Raw genomic sequence first — 27,826 nt, 5'->3', positions numbered from 1 at the left:
TTGGGCCAGCGTCGTCCGGGTTTGGATGGTGTAGGCCGTCATTGTAAATGAGAATTTGTTCTTAACTGACTTGCCTAGTTATTAAATAAAGGTTTTTAAAAAATGCTGCTTGTTCTTGAACTGAAGCTGATGTCATTTACATCGAGGAGGACACTTCATGTCAGACCATGCTGATATATCAAATTGTGTGTAATTTGAATAGGGCAATATTAAATGAGAAGTGATTGTATGTTCTGATTCAAGGCATGAAAGAACGCGGGTAGTTCACATTCTTTTATTTGAACCATAGATATAAATAAATAAGAAAATACATATATTGAATGACAGTGAAAAGTCTCTGTTCTGTGCACACTTTAATACTGATGAAGGATGTGGAATGACTCCTCAAATGTCGATGCTTTCCTATCGTCACGGTCACACGCGTGTAATGACCTCTAGTACCACGTGTTTGCTGTTGAAAGGTCCAAATAATTTACTACACATTTTCCCGAATGGGTCTGTCTGCATTCTCATCTTCAACTTCTCGGATCTACTTTCTCATCGTTTTACAACCCAATGGTTTGACAATGTCTTTCTTTAGACAATCAACCAAATACTTTGGCAGTTATTGCTTTGTGTACAATGCATTCTTGTAATGAAATTAACAAACAAAAAACTATCAGCAGCATTGGAAAGGTCTTTGTCCATGACGGACAAATCCTAAATTCAGAACCCTGACTGACAACATCAGGGTGTCTGAAAACCAACCAGGAATGACCATAAGAGTTGGCAAGACGGTATGAACAGATCTGGGACCAGGCTCCTGATAAAAGTGGATGCTTTTCAGTCACAACCGTGACCTTCTGATTGATAGAACTTAAATCCTATTTGGGTACTGCGCATTTATATGGTAAAATGTAAACAAATATTGATTCTACTTTGTTTGGCAAACGCACACAAGCAGAGAGGAAAGTGGATGATCCTTCGGTACAATCAAGACAGCATGGATAGTGTTGTTGATCCACTAGGACCGAGGAAGACAAACAAAATGTACGTTTGAGGCCATGCGTGTTGGGTTTTGAAACGCTGTCATTTTCAAGTTCGTTATTACTGAGACAATTGACCAAATGTAGATCGTTGTGACACCTTATTCTCATCCCTTCTTTGGAGTAAATCGTACCTTTTTAGCCTGCGTGCCTGACTTTTTCTGCATTCAACAACACAAACATGGTCAAAGACAAGCTGGGTAAAGCACAACTAGACTGGCACCCGGGCTAGTTCCTTGTAGCTATTGCAGTAAACAGGACACACCATTGGAAGAGACTATAGAGAAATGTGACTTATTCTTGACTAGACCTCCTTACTCAAGACATCGACTCCTTCATTTCTTGTCAGACTTCGTCTACTCTGTGCTATCCAGAGTGCTTCATCTCCATAGTGCTTCAGTTCATATCCAAGACGTACGTTTATTATTAGTCCAAGACTGAAAAATTCAAGTCTTCTTTTTCAGTTAGGATTATGTCCCATAGTTCCATTCACTCCACAAGGCTGGCTAGGCAAAAATAGCATCTTGGACTCGAAGAGACTGCAAACTGCTAGGTTTGTTTAAATGGTATCACTTTTGAGATGCTTCTTGTCATCTCTGTTGCTAACCCACACAAATCCAGATCTGGTTTCTGACTAAACCAATAAAAACATGATTTAATTGCATAAAGATGCATGGAACAAATACTGTAGGAGATTGTTATGAGGTATTTAACAGAGGATCTCCTACCAGACTGTATTATTGATGTGTGAGCTGCTGAAACCTTTGTGCATTACCTGTAATGATAAAATAAAAAAAATGTTGTACTGCTGTGTTTAAAAAAAAAAGGTACGGTAAGGACCACCTGACACCAAAGAACTCGAGGGGAAAAAAAACACAACAGGACATGAGGAAACATAACAGGACATGAGACAGCTACTGCTCTTATAGCAACTCCATGTGACCCATATAGGAGAGCAAATCGTGTCAAACATCTTGATGTGTCTTCAGAAGAATAATGCTCTATTTAGAGAGAAGACATTATTACTGCTGTCAAAGCAAGCAGGCATAGAAATAGCCACAGTCATAAAGCCGATCACACACACTGTCCCTCTGTCATACCCCGAACACCCCAGGTTTCCATGGGGTTTGTGGTTTCTGTGGCGTCGATGGTTGCCATGGCGTCTGTGGTTGCCATGACATTGCCGGTTTCCATGGTGTCTCCACTGTAACCGGCGGTCCTCAGGTTGCCTAGCGAGGAGGGGGGAGTCTCCTGTGTCGGAGCACGCGGATAGAGGCTATGTTGTCCTGGGTCATTAGGCAAGTCACCAAGTCCAGACTGAGACCAGCCACCTTCTCACCGTTCACCTCCAGCAGCTCGTCTCCCACTCCCAACAGCCCCGCATACAGCTTCTCTGTGCTGCTGTCGCCCATCTCCTCCACGTACACACCTACAAGACAGACAGGATAAAGTACAGGAGCGTGTTGCTGGTAAGGCCACACACATTTTCACACCTTATTTATAACACACGGACAGGCAATAGTGATACCACAGGAGAGGAGTATCACTACCAACACATACACCTTACTAGTTACACTGGTAGGATCATAGGGGAGGAGCACACACACACACACACCCACACACACACACACACGGCTAATATAAAATACAACCTTAGGACACAGGAGAGGAAAACATGACCTAACACACACACAAAGGAATACAACACTAAAAACACACATTCAACTGCAGGACAGGAGGGAAGTAAGAAGATGAACAACACCTCGAGCACACAGAAGGGGGACATTCTAATAAACAGCACATGATTACAGAACACGACATTAGAAAAGACAACCAAAACAGGGCAAATCCTAGCCTGGTACCAAACGGTTTCTGTTCATGGCCTAGCCTGGTCCAGAACAATGGCGAGACAATGACCATAGGACTTGGTAACAGCACAAACAGATCTGAGGTCAGGCCAGGCAGAGCCAAGCTCTCCTGTCCTTATGTACCCGAGTCTGGTCGTCCTTTGCCCCGGGAGATGAGGAAGCCGAATGGGCCGTCGGGGGGTCTGCTAAGCTCCAGCAGAAGGGTCCCATCAGGGAAGGCTTGGGCCACCCTCCCCACAGAGCGCACCCCGCTAGGGCAGCCCACATCCTCCACACTCAGAGCCCTCTGAAATCCCCTACTGGAAAGACAGGACAGCAGAGTTACAGTGACACATATGGGGCACCATTTGTAGCATGCAATAAATATTCATTCATGACCACCATATCCAAACATTGCGGTCTTTGACACAGGCTCAGATGTCACCATGCAGAGTTTGGAGAATGGACATTGCAATCTACGCTCCCAGGTGGTGTCCTGAATAATAGGTCGACCCTTAGATCTTCATTAAGATTTATTTGACCTAATACCACCTCTGAAATACCACTGGATGTGCCCATGTAATCTTGTTGTATAGATTAATCCCGCTCAGTATGGCCATTAGGTTTTCAAACACAAGGTATACTGATGCATTTCCACATTATGTCATCCTATAGAAAATGCTATTTTATTTCAGTAATAAGCAATGAAGGTCAATGGAGAGACAAAGAAAAGTGTGCTGCCTCGTGCCATTTCCCGTTTTATAATGTACATAATGAAGTCATTGCATGGGGGGGGGGGGGGGGGGGGGGTGGTCTGCTCCCTACATTAAGGTCTTTATGGCAGAAGCCCCTCCCCAGCCCACTTCCCAGAGAGCCACGTAGCCACGGTCCGTATATAGCAAGGCTGTCATGTCCCTAGCCGATCAGGTTTCTGACTGCCTCTCGAGGACGGCTATCGAAGCGCGAGGCTGAGGCTGGAATGTCCTCGTCTCTGGTCTCTCGGATCAGCTACCGGTGCACTCACGTAGACATACACATGCACGCACAGGCAGTGTCAACAACATCACCCGAACAGTCCGTGTTCAATTTCACCCCTACTCCCACCTTTCCAAGTCCATAATGATGTGATGTTTCGATAGTCTACTGGGTTCCATGTCTTTTTTGTTGTTGTTGGCAGCACCACCACATTCACTCTATTTTTAGCTCTCCACTCCGGACACCCCCCCAGACCCAGTAAATGGAAACTATTCGGTTACACAACACATACGGCAGCCGTCCATGCATACCAGAGATATGAGATCAACGGAGACTTGAGCACATGCCAGCATTGTAATCTCCTATCAGGAAGGATCGACGTTGACTTCATTCATAATATTAAATCAGTGTGCAAGTTTTAAACCGTGACAGATAGTTGGATGTTAGATGACCTTACATTACTGTAACAGTTGCCTATGTGTATGTTGCTGATGCCATAGCTCTAATGTTGTGTGTGTGCATGTCTGTTTATGTTGTACCTGAGAGCAGGGCTGCTGGGTTGGTCTCCAGGTGTGTACGCACTGGAGCGATCTTTCTTCTTTGACGACTGTAAATTCTGGACTGATGACGATTTCCTCAGCTGCATAAAGGGTGACCCCTGGTGGTGAGAAATTAACATGACAGTAACCCTGTCAGCTTTCACAATATTGGTGCATTTAGATTTCTTCATAAAGCATAATGTTACCAAATATACTCTTTATAGCATAGTTGTGTGAAATCATGTATATTTATACTTCTATGACACACTTTTCTATTCATCATGTTCCAGTCAACTAAACTCTCAATATTCTTATAGATTAAGCAGAGTTTGACAAACAAAGTGGCACTCTAACTACAAGCACGGTTCAAATCCATAGAATTCCCTATAATTCAAAAGATACGTTTGACATGACAAAGGAAGGTATTCTGTCACCATGCGTAGGGATTGGAGCGAAGGTGCTTTCCTCAGCTGGCTGGGGTCTGGGCCCTTGGGGGTGCCGAGGCTGGGACCGGGGTTGGAGGTGGGGCCAGGAGAGGCCGAGGGGAGGCCACGGGGCTGGAAGCTAAGCTGCTCCATGCTACTGGAGCGCCCTTTACCCAGCTTCCCCACTCCATTTAGGCCGATGGCGGAGAAGAAACGACGCAGAGAGAGCTTGGATCTGCCCTCCCGCTGCTCTGTCTCTGCCCTTACCCTCCTGTGAAAAGAAAGAGATGAGCAACGCCACAAAAAAAAAAAAAAGGCAGAGGCTGTGGATCTGAATGCAACAAACCCTGTTCCGGCCCCATCCCTTCCCCTGGAACCATCTTCCCCAGAGCTAAAGGTCCAGATCACATTCTGCACATGTTTCTTTCCCTCTACAGACATATTTTACAGACATGTGGTCACCCTGACTGTCAATCGTGAAAGTAAATTCAGTTCAAGTTTTACCGGTGAAACATCCATGCAGCATCTGCATGTTAACCGTTCTCAATCCGTTTCATGGGAATAGATTTATTTACAGAGTAACCCACAATATCAAAGTGAAGAAGAAAAAGTGTCTGAAAATGAACTACAATTAAAACAGTAAAATACCCTAAGTGAACACCCTGAGTTAATACTCGGTGGAACCACCTTTTGCTTGAATTACAGCCATGAGTCTCTTTGAATACTTCTCTACGAACTTTGCACACCTAGACTGTGCAACATTTGCCCATTCTTCAAGCTCAGTCAAATTGCTTGGTGACCGCTCATGGACTGCACTCTTCAAGTCATTCCACAGATTCTCGATGGGATTTAGGTCGGGGCTCTGACTAGGCCACTCAAAGACATTAACCTTCTTGTCTTTCAGTCACTGTACAGTTGCTTTGGCGGTTTGCTTTGGGCCGTTGTCATGTTGAAACGTGAACCATCTTCCCGTTTTCAACTTCCTGGCGGAGGGCTGCAGGTTCTCCTCAAGAATCAGTCAGTATTTTGCACTGTCCATTTTCCCTTCTATCCTGATAAGTGCTCCAGTCCCTGCTGCAGAGAAACCCCCCCACAACAGAATGCTGCCACTGCCGGGCTTTACTGTGTGCATGATGTCCCCCATGCCACCCTTCCATAGAAGCCAGATTTGTGGACCGCTTGTGATATTGTAGTCGCACACATTGACCAGTCTTTGCCATAAAGGCTTGAAGCTCCTTCAAAGTCATCATTGGCTTCTTGGTAGCCTCTCTGATCAGTCTCTCCCATTCCCGATCATCCAGCTTGGAGGGACGGCCTGATCTATGCAGGGTCTGGGTGGTGCCATACGACTTAACCACTTCTTAATAATGGTATTAACTGTGCGCCGAGGGATAGACAAAGCCTTTGAAATCTTTTTATATCCATCCTCTGCATTGGTGCCTTTCCACATCTTTCCATAGTGGACTATTTGCTTTGAATTGCAGTACTAAATAGTGGAGTCCTTGATGAACGACTGCTTTTATTCTGAACCAATCAAAGTCACGACAATTGATCACAGGTGGAAGCCAATTAGCTTGATTTGTGAACTGGAAGGTGGTTGGTTATATCTCAGAAGGTTTGCAATTCTAAGGCAGGGTGTTCACTTATCCAAATACGGTATTTGACTGTTTTACTTGTAATTCATTTTCAGAGCTTTAAAAAAAAATAATAATAATAATCTCACTAGGATATTGTGGTTTACTCTGTGTAAATAAAGCCGGAATGGTCTAATTCCATGCGTTTTCATTTCAGGCTGTAAAGAAACAAAAAGGTGAACGTTTTGAAAGGGGGCGGTGACTTTCTATACCCACTGTAGATCTTCTAAGTGATGTAGTGTTGTTTTGAATTATGTACAGTGAGTGAATTTTAGAGCAGAGGGTGTTAACAAACTGTAGCCTACCAGTGTTTTGTTGAAAAAATGTGACCATTTGCCCAATCATCCTAAAATCTCATAAGAAATGAGGCGGTGTTTGCCTTACCTTATACCATGCTATTATATTCGGTTCTGTTATGTAGAATACTATCATTATGTGATCTTGCAGACATTGGAATGAGCACCATTCTCCATTCATCACCAAAATACTGTAGCCTGTTCTCTGGGCAGCCGAACGAGTAGAGCAGAGACTGTGCGTAAAGTAGAGAATCTCAGAACATGCGCAGAACCTTCAGCCCTTTAGCTATTGGCAAGAGGGTTCCAGAAAATTCACACCCGTAGTCAGTTCGTAAAAACAAAAGAAAGGTGCAACCTGGACATCATCAAAGCACTCTGGTTAGGTCAAAGCTTGGTTCATTTCCGTGATACTTTTCCATTATAAATACTTAATTTAATTTGATTGGAAAAACCTTTTAGAAATTCTGTCCGAATCAAATCATTCAGGATAATGGAAAGAACTCATTCTTAACGCCTCTGACACAGGAGCCATTTATGAGCAATGTGTATCCATTCACTTACTACTATTTGGTCAGAGGAGGTCAGTGTTGAGTTTTAAAAAAAAGCTTCAACTGAGGAAGTGCTCTATTTATGTCTGCACCACCACTCTAAAACCACCTTGTTTGACCTAGTTTCTATAAAAACAGTATGTGGAAGACTAATAATGGCTATGGGCTAAGGCAGGCAGGCAGGCTGGCTGGCAAGCAGACAGGCTGACAGGCAGGCAGGCAGGCAGGCAGGCTGGCTGGCTGGCAGGCTGGCAGGCAGGCAGAGCTCCAATTAGATGATAGCTTGGTAAAATGGTAAAATGGAACATAATCTGGGGAATCTAAAACTAGCTTTCTTTAACATCTCTCTTGGAAAGGTATTAGGGAGAGGGACAGATGTTCATTTTGGGTCAAACCTTCACCTAGGGCAGGTGTGGGCAACTCTTAAGAGTGTGCTTTGTTCCAGCCTAACACGTCTACAGTAACTCAACGAATCAAGGTACTGTGATGAGCAGGCCTGAAGTGCTTTCATGCCAAATTCTGCCATATACAAACAGTGATATTAGTGACTCAGCTATGAGTTCTAGCCCAGCTCCGACCTCTCGATTTAACCTTGATCTGAAAGAACTTAAGATGGGAGAAATAATGCTCAAAAGAATTCCACCAAGCCTACCAGAGGGCAAGGCAATCCTTTACGATCTACATGAAGAACCTAATCATACAGGCTTCGGGTCAGTTTAGAACTAAGCATAAGAGTGTGGTGGAGAGAGGTACCAATACTCACTGAGTTGGACTGGGGCTGTCCTCCCTTTGATGCTCTGCTCTCATTGGTCCCCTGACCCGTACATCACCCCCAGAGCGGTACGGGGGCGGGGTAATGATGCTGGTTCCTTCAGGACAGAGCTCTTCCATCCCTGGATGATGCTGCTCCACTTCTAGAGCAGCATCAGAGAGAGTGAGAGACTTCAATATTAGGAAGGTGTTCCTAATGCTTGGCATAGTCAGTGTACATTTCTAGTTTTTCCACTCTGTCATTTGCTTAGAGTCAGCGAAAGCTGACAGTCAGGGAGCATCAGAAATTCCAAAAGCGATGGATAGAGCACTATATAATTGACATCGAGAAAATATAATGAATTTCAAGTGCAGCCCTCCAGACCTCAAGGAAGACCGAATGCGGCCTGCGGACCAAAATGAGTTTGACACTCCTGAGTTAGAGCCTTGTTAGGACTGAGACATTTGCATGTGATATGATACATTTTTGTAGAATGTTGTTTGTGAAACATGAATTTCTAGCTACATATATTTTTTTGTGGGGGGAATGTTGAGTATTTCTCATGCAATAGAGACAGAGAGAGAATTAGAGACAGGAGGGGAGGAAGCGTCAGAGAGATACAGAGAAAGACAGAGAGACAAAGAGAGAGACATAGACAGAGACAGGGAGAGTGAGAGAGACAGAGGCCACAGTGGGAACAATCAGATGCTTCACATATCCAATCATCCAGCCTGTGGAAACGGAGCGAACAGGCCTCGGTGGGATTACAGGGCTGGGGCTAGGGGATGTGTGTATGTGCTGACTGCAAAATCCCTGCTGGGACCTGGGTGCAGTACACACAAACACACACACACACACACACACACACACACACACACACACACACACACACACACACACACACACACACACACAGACAGACACAAACACACACACACACGTATGGATGCACGCTGACACATCACTGACACAAGCAGCATGGACTTAATTACCCATGAGGCCGTGCATTTACCAATGGCCACTAGGGAACTAGAGTAAGACTGAAAACATATTCAATTATAGATTATTTTTAAAATGTAATTTTCCTCTGAGATGCCCGTACCTTATACTGTTTAGACTATTTGAGTCAATGGTGACTGTGATCAGAGTCTGTGTCAGTAGTCAGGTACAGTTCAGGTCTAATCTTTATTTTTAAAGGAATACTTTGAGATTTTGGCACAGAGGCCCTTTATATACCTCCCCAGAGTCAGATGAACTCGTGGATACAATTTAATTTATCCCATTTTTATCCCTTTAACAACTGTTCTTAAAGGTTGTCTGACGGTAGTGAATAAATCCACTGCATTGGAATTCGCCTCCTTTGCTCTCAACAAGACATTTAACATCACCGCCCATTGATATGTAGATCATGCAGTCACCTTTGACCTCTGCCATTCGGATGAGCTGTGAATATTAGCAACCCATGTCGTTCTCACCAATCCGCTGTCCCACACACTGAGGTGCAGTATAGAAAGGTACAGTATATTAGGGCTCCCGAGTGGCACAGTGGTCTAAGGCACTGCATCTCAATGCTACAGGCGTCACTACAGACCCTGGTTCGATTCCAGGCTGCATCACAACCTGCCGTGATTTGAAGTCCCATAGGGCGGGGGACAATTGGCCCAGCGTCGTCCAGGTTTGGCCGAGGTAGGCCGTCATTGTAAATAAGAATTTGTTCTTTAACTGACTTTTCTAGTTAAATTACGGTAAAAGAAAAAAGATATGAACTATGCCTGTATGACTCAGTTGGTTGAGCATGGCGCTTGCCCCGCCAGAGTTGTTGGTTCGATTCCCGGCACCATCATCATTCAGGCATGACTGTAAATCGCTTTAGACAAAAGCATCTGCTAAATGCAATAGATATTATTATTTATCATTTAACTAGAGACAGCATCCAAGATGGACGCCCGTTGTTTTCAACGTAATCTACTCAAGTTTGCATACGCTGTTTCGTGGTTGTTGCCATCTTTCTATATCCGGTTTTACTACGCCTGCACTCTAGCACTCACACACCGGAGAGACAGCAGTATCGCGCGAGGCCACCCGGGAGGAGAGCTCTCTACTTTATAGTGTGTGTGTGTGTGTTTGTACATTGCAATGGACGTGTTTAACTATACTTGTGGGGACTTCAAGTAAACCAAAAATGTTGACCAACTGGGGACATTTTGTTATAGTCTCCACAAGGATAAACGTTATTTCTAGGGGATTTAGGGTGAAGGGTAGAATTAGTGTTAGGTGTGTCTGTGTGCGTGTGTATTTGAAGCTGACCTGGTGACGCAGGGTCCCCCATCTTCTCTACTGCTGTCCTAGCTGGCGATGGGGAGGTCTTCAGCAGGGAGGCAGGCCTGATACAGGGCATCATTGTGTCGGTGCTTGAAGTCAGCCCCAAAGAGGAACCATACTCCACGAAGTTCGCGCCGACAGAGTGCTTGTTCTGAGGGCTAGGTGCTGCCCCTCTCCCTTGGTCCCCCAAGGAGTTCTGGGGCAAAAGGCGGTACTGTGGTGAAGGCACGTGTTTGACCACTCGCTGGCCATTGGGTCGGCTCTTGGGTCCCGATTTCAGAGCTGATTTGATGGGCGTTGGGGAAGGGGGAAAGGGGGTGCCCTTGAGGCACGGGGGACTGTTTGTGGGTTCATCTGGGAGCGCAGGGGAGTGAGTGGGAAAACCCACCACCTTTGACTCTGGTTGCTCAATGGGGTACGGGTTGGGTGGCACCACCACAATACCATTGGTTGAGCTCATCGGTGCCAAGCTGTGATTGGGCCTGGGTGCTGGTGGCGTTGGTGTCATCGTGATGGGTGCTCCTTGCCCATTGATGCCCAAAAGCTCACCTCTCCTACTCCTCCTCTTCACCTTCATTGTCGACACTCGAACACTCCCACCACCTCCACCACCACCACTGCTGCTGTCCGTCTCTCCCGCCGAGCCGAGGCCCATCCCTTCGCTATCTGCCACATCGCCAGGGGTTACCTTCCCAATGTATGTCTCCTTGATCAGCTCGGTACGAACTGTCCGGCTGGGCTCGCTGGGAGCCACCCAGCAAGGCATCAGCACCTTCTCCTCCCCCTCTCTGTTCACCGGATAGTTCTGCCCTATTGGGGGTGAAGGGTTCTGATGGAGGTTCAGGTTCAGGGGTGAAAGGTTCGGATGGAGGCCTGGGTTCAGGACCCCTCCTTCAAGGAACGTCCCGCACGAGTTGCACTGCCTGTTAAGCGCCTCCTCTTGTGCCACCACAGATTTGAAATGGCTGCCACTGTTTAATTGGCCTTCCTGTGCCCTGTGGGCCTTCTTGTGCCCTCGCTCGATCACTGTTACAGTTCCTGGATCAGTGTCCCTCCGCCCATTGACATAGGAAGAGAGATTGGGCTTGGATATAAGAAGACCCTGGGCCCTCTCACCCGCCCTCCTTCTCTGGCGGAGCCTCTCCAAGTAGCGCACCTCCGCGTCTTTCTCCGACTCGTCCTCGAAGCGGACCCGCGTCGGTGATTGGCCGGAACGTCGGCGGGGGCCACAGGCCGAGTCGCTGCTGGAGGAGTCACTGAGGTTTCCCGAGAACGAGGTAACTGCAGGAACCGTCGCCGACGACACCGACTGGCTGTCCTTCCCCGCCAGCAGAGCCCGGTGCAAGGAAGCTCCAGCCGTCGACAGCTGCTCCCTGTGGATGGATGCACACACACACACATCCAGAAGGACACACAAACACACACTGGCACCACTGTGGTAAGGTAACACACAAACACAAACCCTAACCCGAAAAAAACTGAAACCCCATGAAGAAGCATTCAGCATTTTTCCTCCTAACACAGAGGATTGGTTGGATGCCTGTGGGATTCTTATCTATGTTCTGGCCCCTGTCTGTCCCAGCTGCTACATTCCCAACTCTCGCTAAGGGGAAGGTCATCCCCAGTATGGACGTCCTCTCTGTCTGTATCCAATCACATAGCCTCTGTTACCACAATAATGGACAGCTATCTTGAGTCGTATCCAAGAGATAGTGTATTTATTTACGCTATTGTTCATATACAACTTCATCTATAAACGTAAATGAGAAATGCATTTGGAAAAATGACCATGGAAATAAAGTGATTGACAGTTGTGAGCCCACACTGTTGGATGGTGGGGAACAAGATACTGCATGGCTGGCTAAGATTCCTCTGGGGAGCTGATGGGAGTATTGTACTGTGCTTTCCTTGTATGGACTCCTCACACACTGGGTATCTACCCCTGGGATTGTAGGAGGGTAACAGCTGGAAGTTGTGTAGCGAAGCATTAGAGGGAATCAGTCTTACCAAGCGTCAAATCACAACTAGGAAGCTCCCTCCAAACCAGAGATATTTCCAAATTAAATCAGACCCAACACAGAAACACCAAATGAATTGTTCTTATCCAATGAATAAACAAGACAACTTATGGCACCGCAATCACTTCAATCCAAATCACTTCCAATTGGAAGGATTTTGATAATAGTTGGCTGTCATTGAAGGGGGGGGGGGACGGGACGGGGGACAGGGGGGGGGGGCATTATTACATCATTTCTGTCATATCACCTAGTGGTTGGTCGGTATCCAAAAAGTCCCCTCCAATCATTGTAATCTGGAGCGAATGTTGATGCTGTCTGGTGATTGACAGCTGTATGAGGGAACATCCTGCCTTGGTCAGAGTGAATGTGCTGAGGTAATCAGTAATCACTGCTCTCGGACCATGATATTAGGATTGAGATTGGGGAGGTGTATAATTCCAGCTGGATTGCGTAATGCGTGTTGTGAAAATAGACGTATGAGAGAGAGAGAGAGAGAGAGAGAGAGAGAGAGAGAGAGAGAGAGAGAGAGAGAGAGAGAGAGAGAGAGAGAGAGAGAGAGAGAGAGAGAGAGAGAGAGAGAGAGAGAGAGAGAGAGAGAGAGAGAGAGAGAGAGAGAGAGAGAGAGAGAGAGAGAGAGAGAGAGAGAGAGAGAGAGAGAGAGAGAGAGAGAGAGAGAGAGAGAGAAGAGAGAGAGAGAGAGAGAGAGAGAGAGAGAGAGAGAGAGAGAGAGAGAGAGGATAGAAGAGAGGATAGAAGAGAGGAGAGAGAGAGAACCTGACATAGCAACCTAGATAACCCAATGCCCTAAACCAATTCCCCAATAGGTGGCCCGTGGGCCAAATTCTGCTCGTGGTTAAATTTATGTGCACCCCCTCATTTTCCATTTAGAATTGATTTATATCATTTGCTTTGTTGGACATAAGACTGTAAAATCACCAGCAAATCAGCTGTAAGTGATTTTAATTTAGGAAATCTGTTACCAATCTGTTCCCACGCATAAATAGATGTACTCAAGGCTTGAAATTATTCTGTTTTTGTCAAATACTATATATATGTTTGGGCTTCTTGCAGTCAATTTGCAGTGTACAAATGATTTATAACTACAGTACCAGTCAAAAGTTTGGACACGCCATCTCATTCAAGGGATTTCTTTGTTTTTTACTATTTTCTACATTGTATAATAATAGTGAGGATATCAAAACGATCAAATAACACATATGGAATCATGTATTATTCTAAAATGTAGAAAATAGTCAAAATAAAGAGGTGTGTCCAAACTTTTGACTGGTACTGTATGTTCCGGCTCCCCGACCATCTGCTTAACAACAACAACAACAACAACAACAACAAATCAGCTCCCAGCTGAATCCGCCAGCGCCTGCCCTAAACCATTATTATACACTTAATTAAAAAGCCTTGAAATTAGAGCAATATAAAAGTGTCTATTTACATATTGACGTTTATTACTATTTGAACTGTATCACCACCATAATTACTACTATAGTTTTCCAAAAACTACTATTTGAGGTATAGGCCAATGCTTTACGTTAGCTAATGACATACACATTCTCTATAGCTACTTATTCTAGAAGTATTTACCCAGCTGTACATGGAAACGGCAACTACATATCGTATAGGTATTGTGTAGTTACTAGTTAGATAAATGTAAATATTACATACATAGTACTACATAATGTAGCATCTATGTAACTAAAGTGTGACCCATAATAGATGTGTGACATATCGGCATTTAAAAATGAATAGAGGCCACTGCAAATAGAACATGCTACATTTAAAGCAGTAAATCCAATATGTGTCATATCACTACCACCTGTCGCAGCTTGCTACGCTGAACACGGTCAGTAGACAGACCGCGAGCGAGCCGCAGCACACTTTAACCGGCCAAACACAAGACAGCTGCCCCGGTTGCTCCGGCACAAAAGCCCACAGAGATTCACAGGCCCTGCTGGGCCCCACCGAACAGAAGGGAAGAAAAGGAGAGAGAAAATAACAAAAAAAAACGCTTTCTTCTTTGGCCTCGTTTTGGTTGGCTATGATGCTACAGGTGTCTGCTACAGCTAAGCTCTGCTGGTAAACAGACACGCACACACACCGACGACCCTCAAACCCACACACATAAACACACCCACTTGCGGAGCAGCAGACTTACGGGTTGTCCCTCTGGACGGGTAGGATGGTGTGGTCGGCCTTGAGTGGGAAGGAACGGGCCTTCATACGGGCTCTCTCCAGGAGCCGCTTGGCCTGCTCATGGCGCGGACTCAGCGGCAGGTCCTCGCTGGACACAAAGGCCCTGTCGGGCCGCACACACACACACACACACACACACAGGCAGGTTAGGGGGAGGAGGAGAGATGGTAGAGAGGCACACGTCAGCGCCTGTGCGGGAGAGACGCTCATAGAGAAGGGGATTAGGCCGAGCAGGCAGTCACTACTAATTAGGCTGACGAGGGGTGTGTGTGAATCAATGAGCTTTTGTGTGTGTGTGTGTGTGTGTGTGTATGTGCGTGAGAGAGTGTTTCTTTTCATAAGCTATTATCTTGTTTGCCTTTGCTTGTGTTTATGTGTGTATATTTGTGAATGCGGGAACGAGGGACTGTGAAACATTTTCCCAACCACCAAAATCACAATTACCCACAGTGCTCAGAGCTTTAACCACACAGCTGCCCATTCAATTTCAACACGACACCTGCTTAACAGGCACTCAATGGGAAAACAAATGAGTGCGTTTCAAATACTAGGTGCCTCACCGGAAAGCCTTTCTCCTGTGTTGAGTCTGTGACTGGGTACAGAGAAGAGAGATATGATCATAATCCTCTTTGGTGAGGAGGGTGGAGCTTTTAGTAACAGCTGTTATAAACACTGTGTCCCTGTCACTAATTGCAGCTTGGGGCTCTAACGCGGAGAGATACAAGAGCAAAGCGGTAGAGTCATTGGTGTTTGCTGGTGTCGTGAAAGCATCTGCGGTATCTTCTAGATGTATTAGAGCGGCAGTATTTAGGTTGGTGGTTTGGGTACCCAAATGGCATTTGTTTGTGATACATTCATATTTAAGCTATAGTGTAGAGGCGTAGCTGGTAAACCCAGATCCAGCTTTACTCTAACACAATAATCAGGTGTTTTAAAGCAGGGCTGGAGCAAACGGCTGCATACCCAGTAGCTCTCCAGGAGGTTCTACTATACCTTTGGCTGTGCTCGCTGTCTTGGAGGGAGATTCCTGAATCCCAGTCACTGTCATTCAGCGCAATGGAACCTATAGGGACATAAATAGACACTGTAACCAGGCAGACATAAGTATAATTTCCCTCCAGTATTGAAATGGCGTTGATTTCCTTATTTCTCTGGAAACTACAATAAAAAGTCATTAGCAAGAACCGTATTAAGTTGAACTATTTGTTTACTTTCCCTTTGTTTATATAAAGCATGATTCATTTAGCATTGTGGATGTTTGAGGCCATGAGAGTGAGGGACAGAGCAACCCACAGGCGGAAGACAACTTCTGTTTGTGAGACAGTTGCAATTAGACAGGCATTACATTCATTAAACATCTGGCCAGCAGTCAGAAATAGCCTATTACCTCCCTACCCTCTTTTTCCTCTCAAGATTTTCTCTCTACTTTCCGCTGTCATTTTGTTTTTAACGTCCTCACATTATGTTGACGTTTTTTTCCCCAACTCGTCACACACCTTGACCATGAGCTATGTGTTGAATGTGAACTGAGTGTTGGGGAAATGTACTCTACTCTAATAGAACAGGTCCTTCTCGGGTAAACCCCTTTACATCATTGAGGATTTAAGGGGTCTACACGCTGTGATTTTACTACGGTTATCACCCTAACCCCGAGCTGCACCACCGCTCACACATTCGCTAAAATAATCCATGGTTTTAGGTCTAGTGGGTGGCGTAGGCAAGTCAGTTTAAGAACAAATTCTTACATACAATGAAGCCTACCAAAAGGCAAAAAGGCCTCCTGCTGGGAGAGCTTCCTACTGCCTGAGTTATGTTGTTGATGTAAATTGATAAGAGCGTGGGGCCTAGGATTGAGCCTTGGGGGTACTCCCTTGGTGACAGGCAGTGGCTGAGACAGCAGATGTTCTGACTTTATACACTGAACTCTTTGAGAGAGGTAGTTAGCAAACCAGGCCAAAGACCCCTCAGAGACACCAATACTCCTTAGCCGGCCCACGAGGATGGAATGGTCTACCGTATCAAAAGCTTTGGACAAGTCAATAAAAATAGCAGAACAACATTGCTTAGAATCAAGGGCAATGGTGACATCATTTAGGACCTTTAAGGTTGCAGTGACACATCCATAACCTGAGTGGAAACCAGATTGCATACCAGAGAGAATACTATAGACATCAAGAAAGCCAGTCAGTTGATTATTGACAAGTTTTTCCTCACACTTTTAGTTCTTTACTGTACCTCTCCCATTGCACTGGGTCACCTCCTCGGCCCTCTGCTCCCTCTCCAGAGAGCAGAGGGCCGAGGCTTCAGAGAGCAGAGGGCTGAGGCTCACTGGCTCTGATCCCTGGCTCTTGTTCAGCATCTGCTTGAGGACGCCCCGATTCATCTCCACTCTCTCTGCTAGAGACATGGCACTCCCACTGCTGCACAGACTCTCCAGGCTGTCAGCCCTCCACAGGCCCCCCATTGGCCCCTGGGGACCCAGTTCGCCCATACACCGCCTCAGACCCTCCAGGCTGTCACGGCGTAGCAGCTCCCTGCCCACCCCGCCGTGGGCCCTGGCTTTCCTCTGCTGGCCCCCAGGGGCCCCGGCCAAAGACCTGTCTGGGACCGGAGGCGCGTCTCCGTTCAGCAGTAGCGTTTCAGGCCTGGTGGCCTTCCAGAACCCCTTGGGAGAGACGCAGGGTTTAGCCGCATTAGAAGCGCTAACATTATCCGCCAGGGGACTAGAGTTGGCGTTAACATCAGACAGGTTCTCCAGGCTGGAGCCCTCACCCTGTTCATGTGGGAGCACAAGCAGGCTGAAGTCCAACCCACCCGTCCCCACCCCCTCCATCAGGCTGTCTGGCACCACTGGGTGGAGCGTGGAACCCTGGGACTCTGCATCTTCGTCGCTACTACTTGAGCCCCAGCTCACCAGGACAGGACCGAATAGGGAAGAGGACACAGGAAAGGCCTTCTTATCCATGCCTGCCTTGAAAGCCTCCCTCCCTGCAGCCTTGTTGCGTTCAGACAGGGCCTTGACCTTGGACTGCAGGGCCGACACAGCTGAGCCCGGGGGCCCGGGCTGCTGCTGGAACAGGAGCTGGCTAAGGGGGCAAGGGGAGGGCGAGGTGGGGGTAGGGGTTGAGGTGGCAGGCTCCGGGCTGGGGCTGGAGGAGGGTTGGTCTTCCATGCCAGGTTGCAGGGTCTGGGGCTTGGCTCTCTGTGGCACACAGGGCATGGGGAGAAAGGAGTCTGCCATGGCTACTTTCTCCATGACCACATCACACCATCAGGGGAGCGTCAGAGCTGTGAAGGAGACAAGAGAAGAGATACAAGGGATTTTGGTGTCATTTTTTTTGCTGACTTAAAAGAGGGACTAAGAATATAGCGGTTGCTTTAGCGAGCAAATAAATAGTTCATGAACAATAATTGTCATTTTAAGGATGCATGAAATGGCAGTTTTTCTGAATGCCTTTCAAAATCATATCTGTACTTTCATATGACAAATAAATGTTAAATCAAGTTAGAATCCAAAAAGGCATACACCCTGAGAGGAAACTTACTTGTCCCTCAATAAAAAGGAGATCGCCACAAAGGACTTGTCTTTTTCCTGTATTTGTACAAGGTTTGTTAGAGGTTTTAAGACAGACCGGGCCTTTCTGTTAAGTAACATGGTGGGCAGACGTACAACATTGCCTGGCAGCTAATTACTTTGGCAACCCTCTCTGATATTCACGTTGAGGACCCCACTTTTGTCGCAAAGGGGTAAAAACAATTGCGGCACAAAGGCTAGCTAGCATCTTTAAAGAGGTCCCCCAGCAACCAATAAAGGATGTCACAAAACAGACCGAGAGCAAAGGATAACTACCACCTAGACAACATGAACAGTGTGAATTGTGACCGCCATCCTAGAAACTGTGGAAAGGTTTTTGGGAAAAGAGAAATCAAATAGGGTAATGTGTCGTATTGAGATAAATAATGTGGCATTCAAAGCTATAGAGAACTGCGGGAAAAAAATGTTTTACAGTACCCCTTTCCAAAAGAGATTGACAAATGTTCTCTCAACTCGAGGAGAGTTCTCTATTGGCATTCACAGCTTGTTTTTCCTCACTTACTATGCAGCCTCAAATCCACAGGAGACCTCTAACTCTAACTCAAAGCCAAACAGAATTAGACACACATCAACAAACATCTCAATCCTATTATTACTGGGTAGAGGTCAACGGTGTTGCAACCACTACATTTTTATAATTTTCTGCAGTAATATTTGATAAAACACTAGGCAGGATTTCTCAACAGTATGAGGGCCTCAATGGCTGGGGCCACTTGTACAGAACATTTCATCCTTGTGTTCTGACATCATCCTCATGGGTTCTGATAAATACAGTGTCCGTTGCTGTGTTAGCTTTTCATAACAACTCGGGTTAGTTTACCCAATGAGAAAAGGGACTGATAGGCATGTCATATTTTCCGGGCCCATAAATTACTTGCTACTCACCATACCCATATTCAGCTACCTTTCTCTGTAACCATACACTGAGTGTACCTTCCTAATATTGAGTTATTGAGTAGTGGATCATTCTTGATACACAGGGGAAGCTGTTGAGTGTGACAAACACAGCAGCGTTGCAGTTCTTGGCACAAACCGGTGTGCCTGGCACCTACTACCAATACCCCGTTCAAAGGCACTTAAATCTATTGTCTTGCCCATTTACCCTCTGAATCGCACACATACACAATCCATGTATTAATTGTCTCAGGGCTTAATAATCCTTCTTTAACCCGTTTCCTCCCCTTCATCCTCACTGATTTAACAAGTGACATCAATAAAGGATCATAGCGTTCACGTGGATTCACCTGGTCAGTCTATGTCAGGGGTGTCAAACACATTCCGTGGATGGGTCTTGTCACGCGCTGACCTTAGAGAGCCTTTTCATTTCTCTATTTGGTTAGGTCGGGGTGTGATTTGGGTGGGCATTCTAGTTTTTCTATTTCTTTGTTGTCCGGGTATGGTTCCCAATCTGTCTATCGTTGTCTCCGATTGGGGATCATACTTAGGCAGCCCTTTTTTCCACCTATGATTGTGGGATAATGTTTTTGCATAGTTGCTGTCTCCCCGCATTTGCCGTGCTAGAGTGAGGACGGATTGTGCCTGTTCAGCCAGGAAGGATTGTGCCGGTTCAGCGCTCCTGGTCTCCGGTGCGTCTCTTCAGCCCAGGATATCCTGCGCTGGCTCTGTGCACTGTGTCTCCGGTGCACCTTCACAGCCCAGTGCGTCCTGTGCCAGCGCCCCGCAGTTGCCGGGCTAGGGTGAGCATCCAGCCAGGGCGGGTCTCCATGGCCCAGTATATCCTGTGCCAGCTCCATGCACCTGGTCTCCTGTGCGTCTTCCCAGCTTGGTAAGCCCTGTTCCAGCTCCACGCACCAGGCCTCCAGTGCGTTTCTCCAGCCCGGTGCGTCCTGTGCCAGCTCTATGCACGTGGTCTCCAGTGATGATCCATGGCCCGAAGCCTCCAGTGATGATCCATGGCCCGAAGCCTCCAGTGGTGATCCATGGCCCGAAGCCTCCAGTGGCAATCCATGGCCCGGAGCCTCCAGTGGCGATCCTTGGCCCGGAGCCTCCAGTGACGATCCAAGGTCCGGAGCCTCCAGAGACGATTCAAGGCCCGGAGCCTCCAGCGACGGTCTGCAGCCTAGAGCCTTCAGCGGGGGTCCCCAGTCCAGAGGCTCCTGCAAGGGTCCCCAGTCCGGAGCCTCCTGTGAGGGTCCCCAGTCCAGAGCCTCCAGCGACGGTCTCCAGTCCGGCACCTCCAGCGACGGTCCCCAGTCTGGAGCATCCAGCGACGGTCCCCAGTCCGGAGCCTCCAGCGATGGTCCGGAGCCTCCTGCGAGGGTCCCCAGTCCAGAGCATCCAGCGACGGTCCCCAGTCCGGTGCCTCCAGCGACGGTCCCCAGTCCGGAGCCTCCAGCGACGGTCCGGAGCCTGCAGCGACGACGATCTACGGTCCGGAGTCCACAACGATCCACGGTCTGGTTCCTCCGGTGATGATCCACGTTCCGGTTCCACGGAAGCGGAGGGATCAGCGAGCTGAGCGGGGTGTACGTCCAAACCGGAGCCGCTACCGAGGCTAGATGTCCACCCGGACCCTCCCCAATGGAGTCAGGTTTTGCGGCCGGAGTCCGCACCAAATATTTCTCTATTTGGTTAGGTGGAGGTGTGATTTGGGTGGGCATTCTAGTTTTTCTATTTCTTTGTTGTCCGGGTATGGTTCCCAATCTGTCTATCGTTGTCTCTGATTGGGGATCATACTTAGGCAGCCCTTTTTCCCACCTTTGATTGTGGGATGTTGTATTTGCATAGTTGCTGTCTAGCCCTGCAGAACTTTACGTTTGGTTTTGTATTTTGTTGTTTTGTCGGAGTTCAGTATTAAAAATCATGATCACTTTCCACGCTCGCTGCGCTTTGGTCTCATTCATCTTAAAACGAACGTAACAGGTCTAGTGTCTGCTGGTTTTAGTTTTTTCCTTTCAATTCAGCCTCAGACAAGTAGGTCAGGGGAGTTCCTTACTAATTAGTGTCCTTAATTAATCAATCAAGAACAAGGTAAGAACGAAAACTCGCAGACACTCAGCCCTTCGTGGAATGAGTTGGACACGTGGTCTATGTGATGGAAAGAGCAGGGGTTCATAATGTTTTGTGCACTCAGTGTACAGTTTTTAGGCATTCAGTCCACAGGAGTGTTTATTACTGGTAGCAAGGTGACATCATGAAATTCAATCCAGGTTCATCAAACAAACCCTAACAGTACCATGCTTCTCAAGACGCAGGTAGCCTGCAAACACTGACAGCTCACGAGACAGTGTACTCACATTAGAGAAAAACACACTTCTGTTACCTGACAAGATATACAGTGAGCTCCAAAAGTACTGGCACAGTGACACTTTTTTTTTTGTTTTTGCTCTGTACTCCAGCACTTTGGTTGTGAAATGATACAATTACTCCTCCTGTCTCACCCTCCAGTATTTATGCTGCAATAATTTGTGTCGGGGGGCTAGTCTGTTATATCTGGAGTATTTCTCCTGTCTTATCCGGTGTCCTGTGTGAATTTACGTATGCTATCTCTAACTCTCTCTCCCTTTTTCGCTCTTTCTTTCTTTCTCTCAGAGGACCTGAGCCCTAGGACCATGCCTCAGGACTACCTGGCCTGATGACTCCTTGCTGTCCCCAGTCCACCTGGTTGTGCTGCTGTTCCAGTTTCAACTGTTCTGCCTGCGGCTATGGAACCCTGAACTGTTCACCGGACGTGCTACCTGTCCCAGACTTGCTGTTTTCAACTCTCTAGAGACAGCAGGAGTGGTAGAGATACTCTGAATGATCGGCTATGAAAGGCCAACTGACATTTACTCCTGAGGTGCTGACCTGTTGCACCCTCTAAAACCACTGTGATTATTATTATTTGACCCTGCTGGTCATCTATAAACATTTGAACATCTTGGCCATGTACTATTATAATCGCCACCCGACACAGCCAGAAGAAGACTGGCTACCCCTCATAGCCTGGTTCCTCTCTAGGTTTCTTCCTAGGTTCTGGCCTTTCTAGGGAGTTTTTCTTAGCCACCGTGCTTCTACACTTGCATTGCTTGCTGTTTGGGGTTTTAAGCTGGGTTTCTGTACAGCACTTTGTGACGTATAAATACATTTGATTGATTTGATTGAATTACTACGAGGTTAATGTGCAGACTGTCAGTTTTAATTTGAGGGTATTTTCATCCAACTATTTAGAAATTACATCACTTTTTGTACATAGTCTGCCCATTTTAGGGGACCATATGTACTGGGACAAATTCACTTATACAGTATGTGTATTGAAGTAGTCAACAGTTTATATTCCTAGCACACAATGATTACATCAAGCTTTTGACTACAAACTTGCATTTTCTGTCTGTTTGTGCATCTGTAACTTTCTCACTCATCATTATTCACGATGTATTCAGGACTATCCGTAATCGTGGTAGCATCCACATCCACATATTATTTTCTTATTTACAATAAAAGTGACTCCAAAACGACACAATAGATTACTTACCATTAATTACTATTGGGCACAACATAATCTGAAACAACCAAAGCAAACAGCAAAATGCATCCAACAAGTTTGCAGTCACAAGCTTTAATACTACTTTCATACACATAAGTGAATTTGTCCCAATACTTTTCTATCATTTCAAATCCAAAACACTGGAGAACAGAGCCAAAACAACGTTTGGAGTTCACTGTGTTGCCCCTATGACTGAGAAACCAGGTGAAGGAGGTTGACACAGATGTAAAAGGTTTCCTCGTGAGGGGCTTTGCAGAGAAAGTCATTTGATTTAAATTAGTGTGTGCTTAGTAAGGAAGGCTCCCTGCCAAGTTAACACCACCCACAAGCCTCAACTGTCAAGTACTCACAAACATCCCCATTCTTAACCACACTCACTATTATTTACCCATTGAATTTAATTTAATATAGTGTAGAGAGAGAGCGAGAGAGAGACAGCAAGAGAGTCATCAAGGGAAAGGGAAGAATTAGGGAAGCTTGACAGAAGGACCCTACACAATGCCACAAGGCTATAATGTAGGATACCACATAGCACAGTACAACACCACCAGGAAAATATTTGTTATAGGCAATTCCACGGTAACAGATCGATGCTGACTCTGATTTTTCACAAAAGTATGCCAAACAAAAACCATTGATTGCAAAGTTATACAAACCATACAACTCTGTACAGTACAGCACAGTACAATAGAGTAGAGTACAGTACAATACAGTACAGTACAGTACAATTATACTATACTCTACTCTAGTGTGCTCCACTGTACTTAACTCTAATGTACCATGCTCTACTATACGGTGCTGTCCAAACTTGTGAAACAGCCGTCTATGATTGGTTCAGATTTGGACTGACCAAATTTCAACATCCATGGATATCCGGTGTCGGTTGGTGCTCAGTGGGTGAGAGGGCTGGTTACAGGAAATGGAAAGAGAGGGGGCTCATGGGTAGGTGTCAGTAAGAGCCGGGAGAGGTGATATTAACTGGAGAGCGAGAGAAGAGAGACAGGGAGAGAGAGGGAGGGGTTGTCCAGACTGTTTAAACACTCTTGCTTTAACCACCAGACGACAGAAAGAGAAAGAAAACAGTTATGAGTTGAACGTAACATTATGCCAGTGGAAGGGAGGGAGGACAGTAGCGGGAGACCCAACTGTGGTTTGTGAATACTATAAATTCCCATTGTAGCGAATTGAGTTTCAGTCATTCTGTTACAGATTTTTTTTTTTTTGGTCCTTCTGTTACCGATTTAACAGAATGACACATTTGAATCACTTAATAAATCATAAACCAAATTGTTATTAATAACAATATAACAACTTGGTTGGTCTACCTTTACTTGTTACTTCTGTGAACTTTGATTATCCTCCCTCCTCATGATGGAGAGAAATTCAAAAATATGTTCAAGGTGCTACACATTGAATTTTTGTATTGTAATTTCAGAAAATGTCCATAATATATCTCCAGTAATATTGGAATGATAGTGTTTCACAATATTACTTACCCACCAGTGTTGTGTTTGGCTGTGATATTAACCTCTTGATTTCTCCCGCCAGAGTGGCATCTGTGTTCAAAATGTGAAACGCTGTTTTGACTTTGTGGCTGGGTTATCTACTGGAAATTGGGTCAAGCAGCCAATGTAGAAGTTGCTCTGTCATTTCATGGCTGCTGAAATTCTACACTGTTGGCTCAATTTCAGTTTATGTGAGAAAACAAACACTGAAAAGTGTAGGATATCATTGTACCATCTAAATCGATGTGAAATATATTTTCAACAACAAAAAATATAGTTTTTTTCAAGCGGTTTGAAGCTGGTCGACCTCAACCGAAAGTAAAAGGCTCAAGCGCGAGTCTTCGTCATGTTACGAGGAAAAAGGATGCAGGGGAACGGGAAATTTGTTTTGAATGCAGCCTAGTGCTGTTGCAATTCATCTAGCTTCCACGTAGGGGAGAAATTCTAGGTGTAGTGCCTTTAAAGATATGTCGTTTTTTGGTAACAGAATAACAAGACACTAGATATTATTTATTAAAGCTGCAATTGACTGTAAAAGGTGATACACGTATATATATCTTAAAGGTGCTAGACAGGATTTTTATCATTTCTGTATATCTGCAGTAATATTTCTTAAAGCGGCAATCAGCAGTAGAAACAATTACAAAGCGTTGTACCAGCCTCTGTTTCTGAACAAAGCTGAGGGATGGGACTGGAGAAATGCAACCACTCTCAAATTCAAAAACAGAGCCATTAATGTAAGGACGGACCACCCATGATATCAAAATGATAGTTTTAACCATGTTTAGAGGGTATAGTGTTTGCTTACATGTATTGGAGTAAAACAAGCTTATATTTGGGGTTCTGCTGAGGTACGAATGTTGAACTAAGCTCACGAGGCATTTATAAGTTATATTCGTCAAGAATCAATGGGTACAAAGAAAGACGTAGCAACAGCTGATTGCCCCTTTAAAACTATACAGAAGGCCAATCATTTCTGCAAAACTAAATATAAGTGTTGATATCAGTTGGCAGGGGTCTTTGCTTCAACATGATTGTGTTTTTATGTATTTATAATACCTTTTAAGACGTTTTATGCTTGATGATTAAGACCCCTTTTCCATCTGTTTGACCAGAAATCAAGGCCTCTGCTTATTCCTATTTTTTTGGATGGAAAATGGTTGGGAAATATATATACAGTAAGCCTTAAAACCTCTTAAGGATCCCGCCCTTTTTTTCAATTTTCGCATAAAATGACATAGCCCAATCTATCTGCCTGTAGCTCAGGCCCTGAAGCAAGGACATGCATATTCTTGGTACCATTTGAATGGAAACCCTTTGAAGTTTGTGGAAATGTGAAAGGAATGTAGGAGAATATAACACAATAGATCTGGTAAAAGATAATACAAAGAAAAAACAACCATTCGTTTGCATTTTTTTGTACCATCATCTTTGAAATGCAAGAGAAAGGCCATAACATATAATTCCAGCCCAGGTGCAATTTAGATTGTATCCACCAGATGGCAGGAGTGTATGTGCAACGTTTTAGACTGATCCAATGAACCATTGCATTTATGTTCAAAATGTTGTATCAAGACTGCCCAAATGTGCCTAATTTGTTCAAAATGGTGCACTCTCCTCAAACAATGGCATGGTATTCATTCACTGTAATCACTACTGTACATTTGACAGTGCGGTTAGAATGACAAAAATTTAAGCTTTCTGACAATATCAGATATGTCCATGTCCTGGCAAACATTCTTGTTACATACAACCTCATGCTAATCGTATTAGCCTACGTTAGCTCAACTGTCCTGTTGAGCTAGGACACCAACCCCGAAGAAGTGAAAAAAAATAAATATTATATACTATATTTGACACCAAATTTGTTGTGCCCCACAAACTTCAAATGTAAATGCACATGGGGCTTTTTACATGGAAATGCCCTCATGCACTTGATTAACTGGAACCTGACATAAAAAGTCACACACAGCTTTGATTGGGATTGTGTTGAAAGTCTTTAAAAATAGTAACTTATTAAAGGTGTCTTGTCAGACCGGTCTTAAACCCCTTCAACTCTCTACTGCCTCTCAAGAAAGACCAGAGCCCATATTCACATATTGCCTCAGAGTACGAGTGCTGATCTAGAATCAGTTTTCACCTTTTGATCATAATTAATAATATTTCACGGACGGACGGACGGACGGGGCTTGATCCTAGATCAGCACTCAGAGACACTTCATGAAATGGATACTACGCCGTAGGGTTTTAATCATCACAGATTCAGTCAGGAATGCAGCTGCTGTCTCCAAATTCCAGGGAGTGACTAAGGGACGCAGAGAGCATGTTAGAGGTTATAAGGCTACACTTCCACACCAACTTTGTACTTCACAACCACTGAGCTTGTGTTGAAATGCCTGCAGTCACTGAACCGCAATGCAACAAGGTCAACATGTGAGACTAAGGGGAGAAGGAAACCAATTGCTTCTGCGAGACTGGGTTTGTTCTATAAGGAGCTGTTTTAGAATACGGTAATTTATCTGAATTTCCTCTGCCGACCTCACCTCTACTGAAATGCTACTAGGTTTCTAATTCACATGCAAATATGGTGGCCACAAAGGATGTAATAGATTTTGGCCTCTCCTGCCTGTATTTGAATTCGGACAATAGATGACACCCCAGATGCCATGATCAATAAATTACATTGAATGCTTAAGTTCCAATTGTCATTGAAATAATTATAGTTGGTTTCTTCCTTTGTTTAGGTAAGAGAGAGAATAGTCCCTGAGAGTGTGAAGAGGAAAAAGTTCTTACCTCTCTCCCTCCATTGGTGTTCAGAGACTGAGGTATCTCTGCCTGCTCTGGCCTCCTCTCCCAAATGCCATCCTAAAATCTGTGAAAGCTCAGCCCAAAATTTTCTCACTGTTATTTCAGCGACGCCTTCTATTTTGAAACAACCTTCCCCTTCCCTCCCTCCCTCCCTCTCTGTCTTTCTCCAGCTGTGTTGGGGCAGTTCAAGTGTGGGTCTCGTCTCTACTGAGCACTCACTCTCCCTTTAAGTACACAAATCTGGGAGTTTCACCAACCTTCTCCTCCCCTCAACAGTCCCTGCTGCCAAGTATCCAGTTCCTCTCCCCTCCTTCCTCTGATAAAACATCTACAGCAGGCAGTGGGCAGCAACTGACTGTAAAAGGTGATCCACATGTGTGGAAACCTCAGGGTTGCTTCAGGAGACAGTCTTGAGCAGCTGGTAGAGGATTGGACACAGAAATTCTTAAACGCAACACAAGGGTAGCTCTATTGGTGGAGGGGCTGAAACTCCGCCCACTGTGGGCAGAGTCTAGTAACTTTACCCTTGAATTTGAGAGAGAGAGAGCGAGAGAGAGAGAGAGAGAAAAAGAAAAAGAAAGGTAGCAAAGGAATCTTAAATGCAGAGAGCAGAGGAAATGCACGAGTCTCCAGGCTCATATTCCAGCTGGCTCAGGAATTTTCTTTGTTGATTCTCGATTTGGACTCGGTTGATTCGTCACTCTCTGCCCTCCACCTCATATGTTACTGATTGTCAGATAAAAAAAATAACAAAGGAATACTTTGACATTTAAAGATATCTTTTAACGTGCAAAAAGGTTCACTAGATAATAATTGTGTTCTCATGTTTATTTTTCTTTCAGGG

The 27,826-nt window shown here is 45.4% G+C and overlaps 1 protein-coding gene across 3 annotated transcripts; it reads right to left on the bottom strand.

Annotated features, from left to right (window-relative positions):
* Positions 1 to 258: 258 nt before the first annotated feature.
* kiaa1614 (KIAA1614 ortholog) lies at positions 259 to 27,364 on the bottom strand. Of its 3 annotated transcripts, none has more exons than XM_020498611.2 (10): positions 27,240 to 27,364; positions 16,824 to 17,876; positions 15,582 to 15,651; positions 14,551 to 14,691; positions 10,348 to 11,735; positions 8,053 to 8,203; positions 4,821 to 5,082; positions 4,387 to 4,505; positions 3,017 to 3,192; positions 259 to 2,454 (listed from the first exon to the last, which is right to left on the bottom strand). In XM_020498611.2, exons 2-10 carry the CDS (start codon positions 17,842 to 17,844, stop codon positions 2,255 to 2,257), a joined length of 3,528 nt encoding a protein of 1,175 aa, XP_020354200.1. In that variant the 5' UTR covers positions 17,845 to 17,876; positions 27,240 to 27,364; the 3' UTR covers positions 259 to 2,254. The 3 variants fall into 3 exon arrangements, with proteins under 3 accessions (XP_020354200.1, XP_031642153.1, XP_020354199.1); XM_031786293.1 differs by having other exon boundaries at positions 3,017 to 3,189; positions 26,968 to 27,362; XM_020498610.2 differs by having other exon boundaries at positions 26,968 to 27,361.
* Between the last annotated feature and the right edge of the window lie 462 nt (positions 27,365 to 27,826).

Source organism: Oncorhynchus kisutch, linkage group LG13 (assembly GCF_002021735.2).
Source record: "Oncorhynchus kisutch isolate 150728-3 linkage group LG13, Okis_V2, whole genome shotgun sequence".
NCBI classification, from domain to species: domain Eukaryota; kingdom Metazoa; phylum Chordata; class Actinopteri; order Salmoniformes; family Salmonidae; genus Oncorhynchus; species Oncorhynchus kisutch.
Note: the sequence above shows the minus strand (reverse complement) of the source record. Positions and strands in the feature narration are given on the sequence as shown.

Coding starts and splice junctions, on each gene's coding strand:
- kiaa1614 (XM_020498611.2), bottom strand. CDS start 17,844: ATGGAGAAAGTAGCCATGGCAGACTCCTTTCTCCCCATGCCCTGTGTG. Junction 14,692..15,581: donor GACAGCGAGCACAGCCAAAG/GTATAGTAGAAC, acceptor GCGGCCCGACAG/GGCCTTTGTGTCCAGCGAGG. Junction 4,506..4,820: donor CGCTCCAATCCCTACGCATG/GTGACAGAATAC, acceptor TCTCACCACCAG/GGGTCACCCTTTATGCAGCT.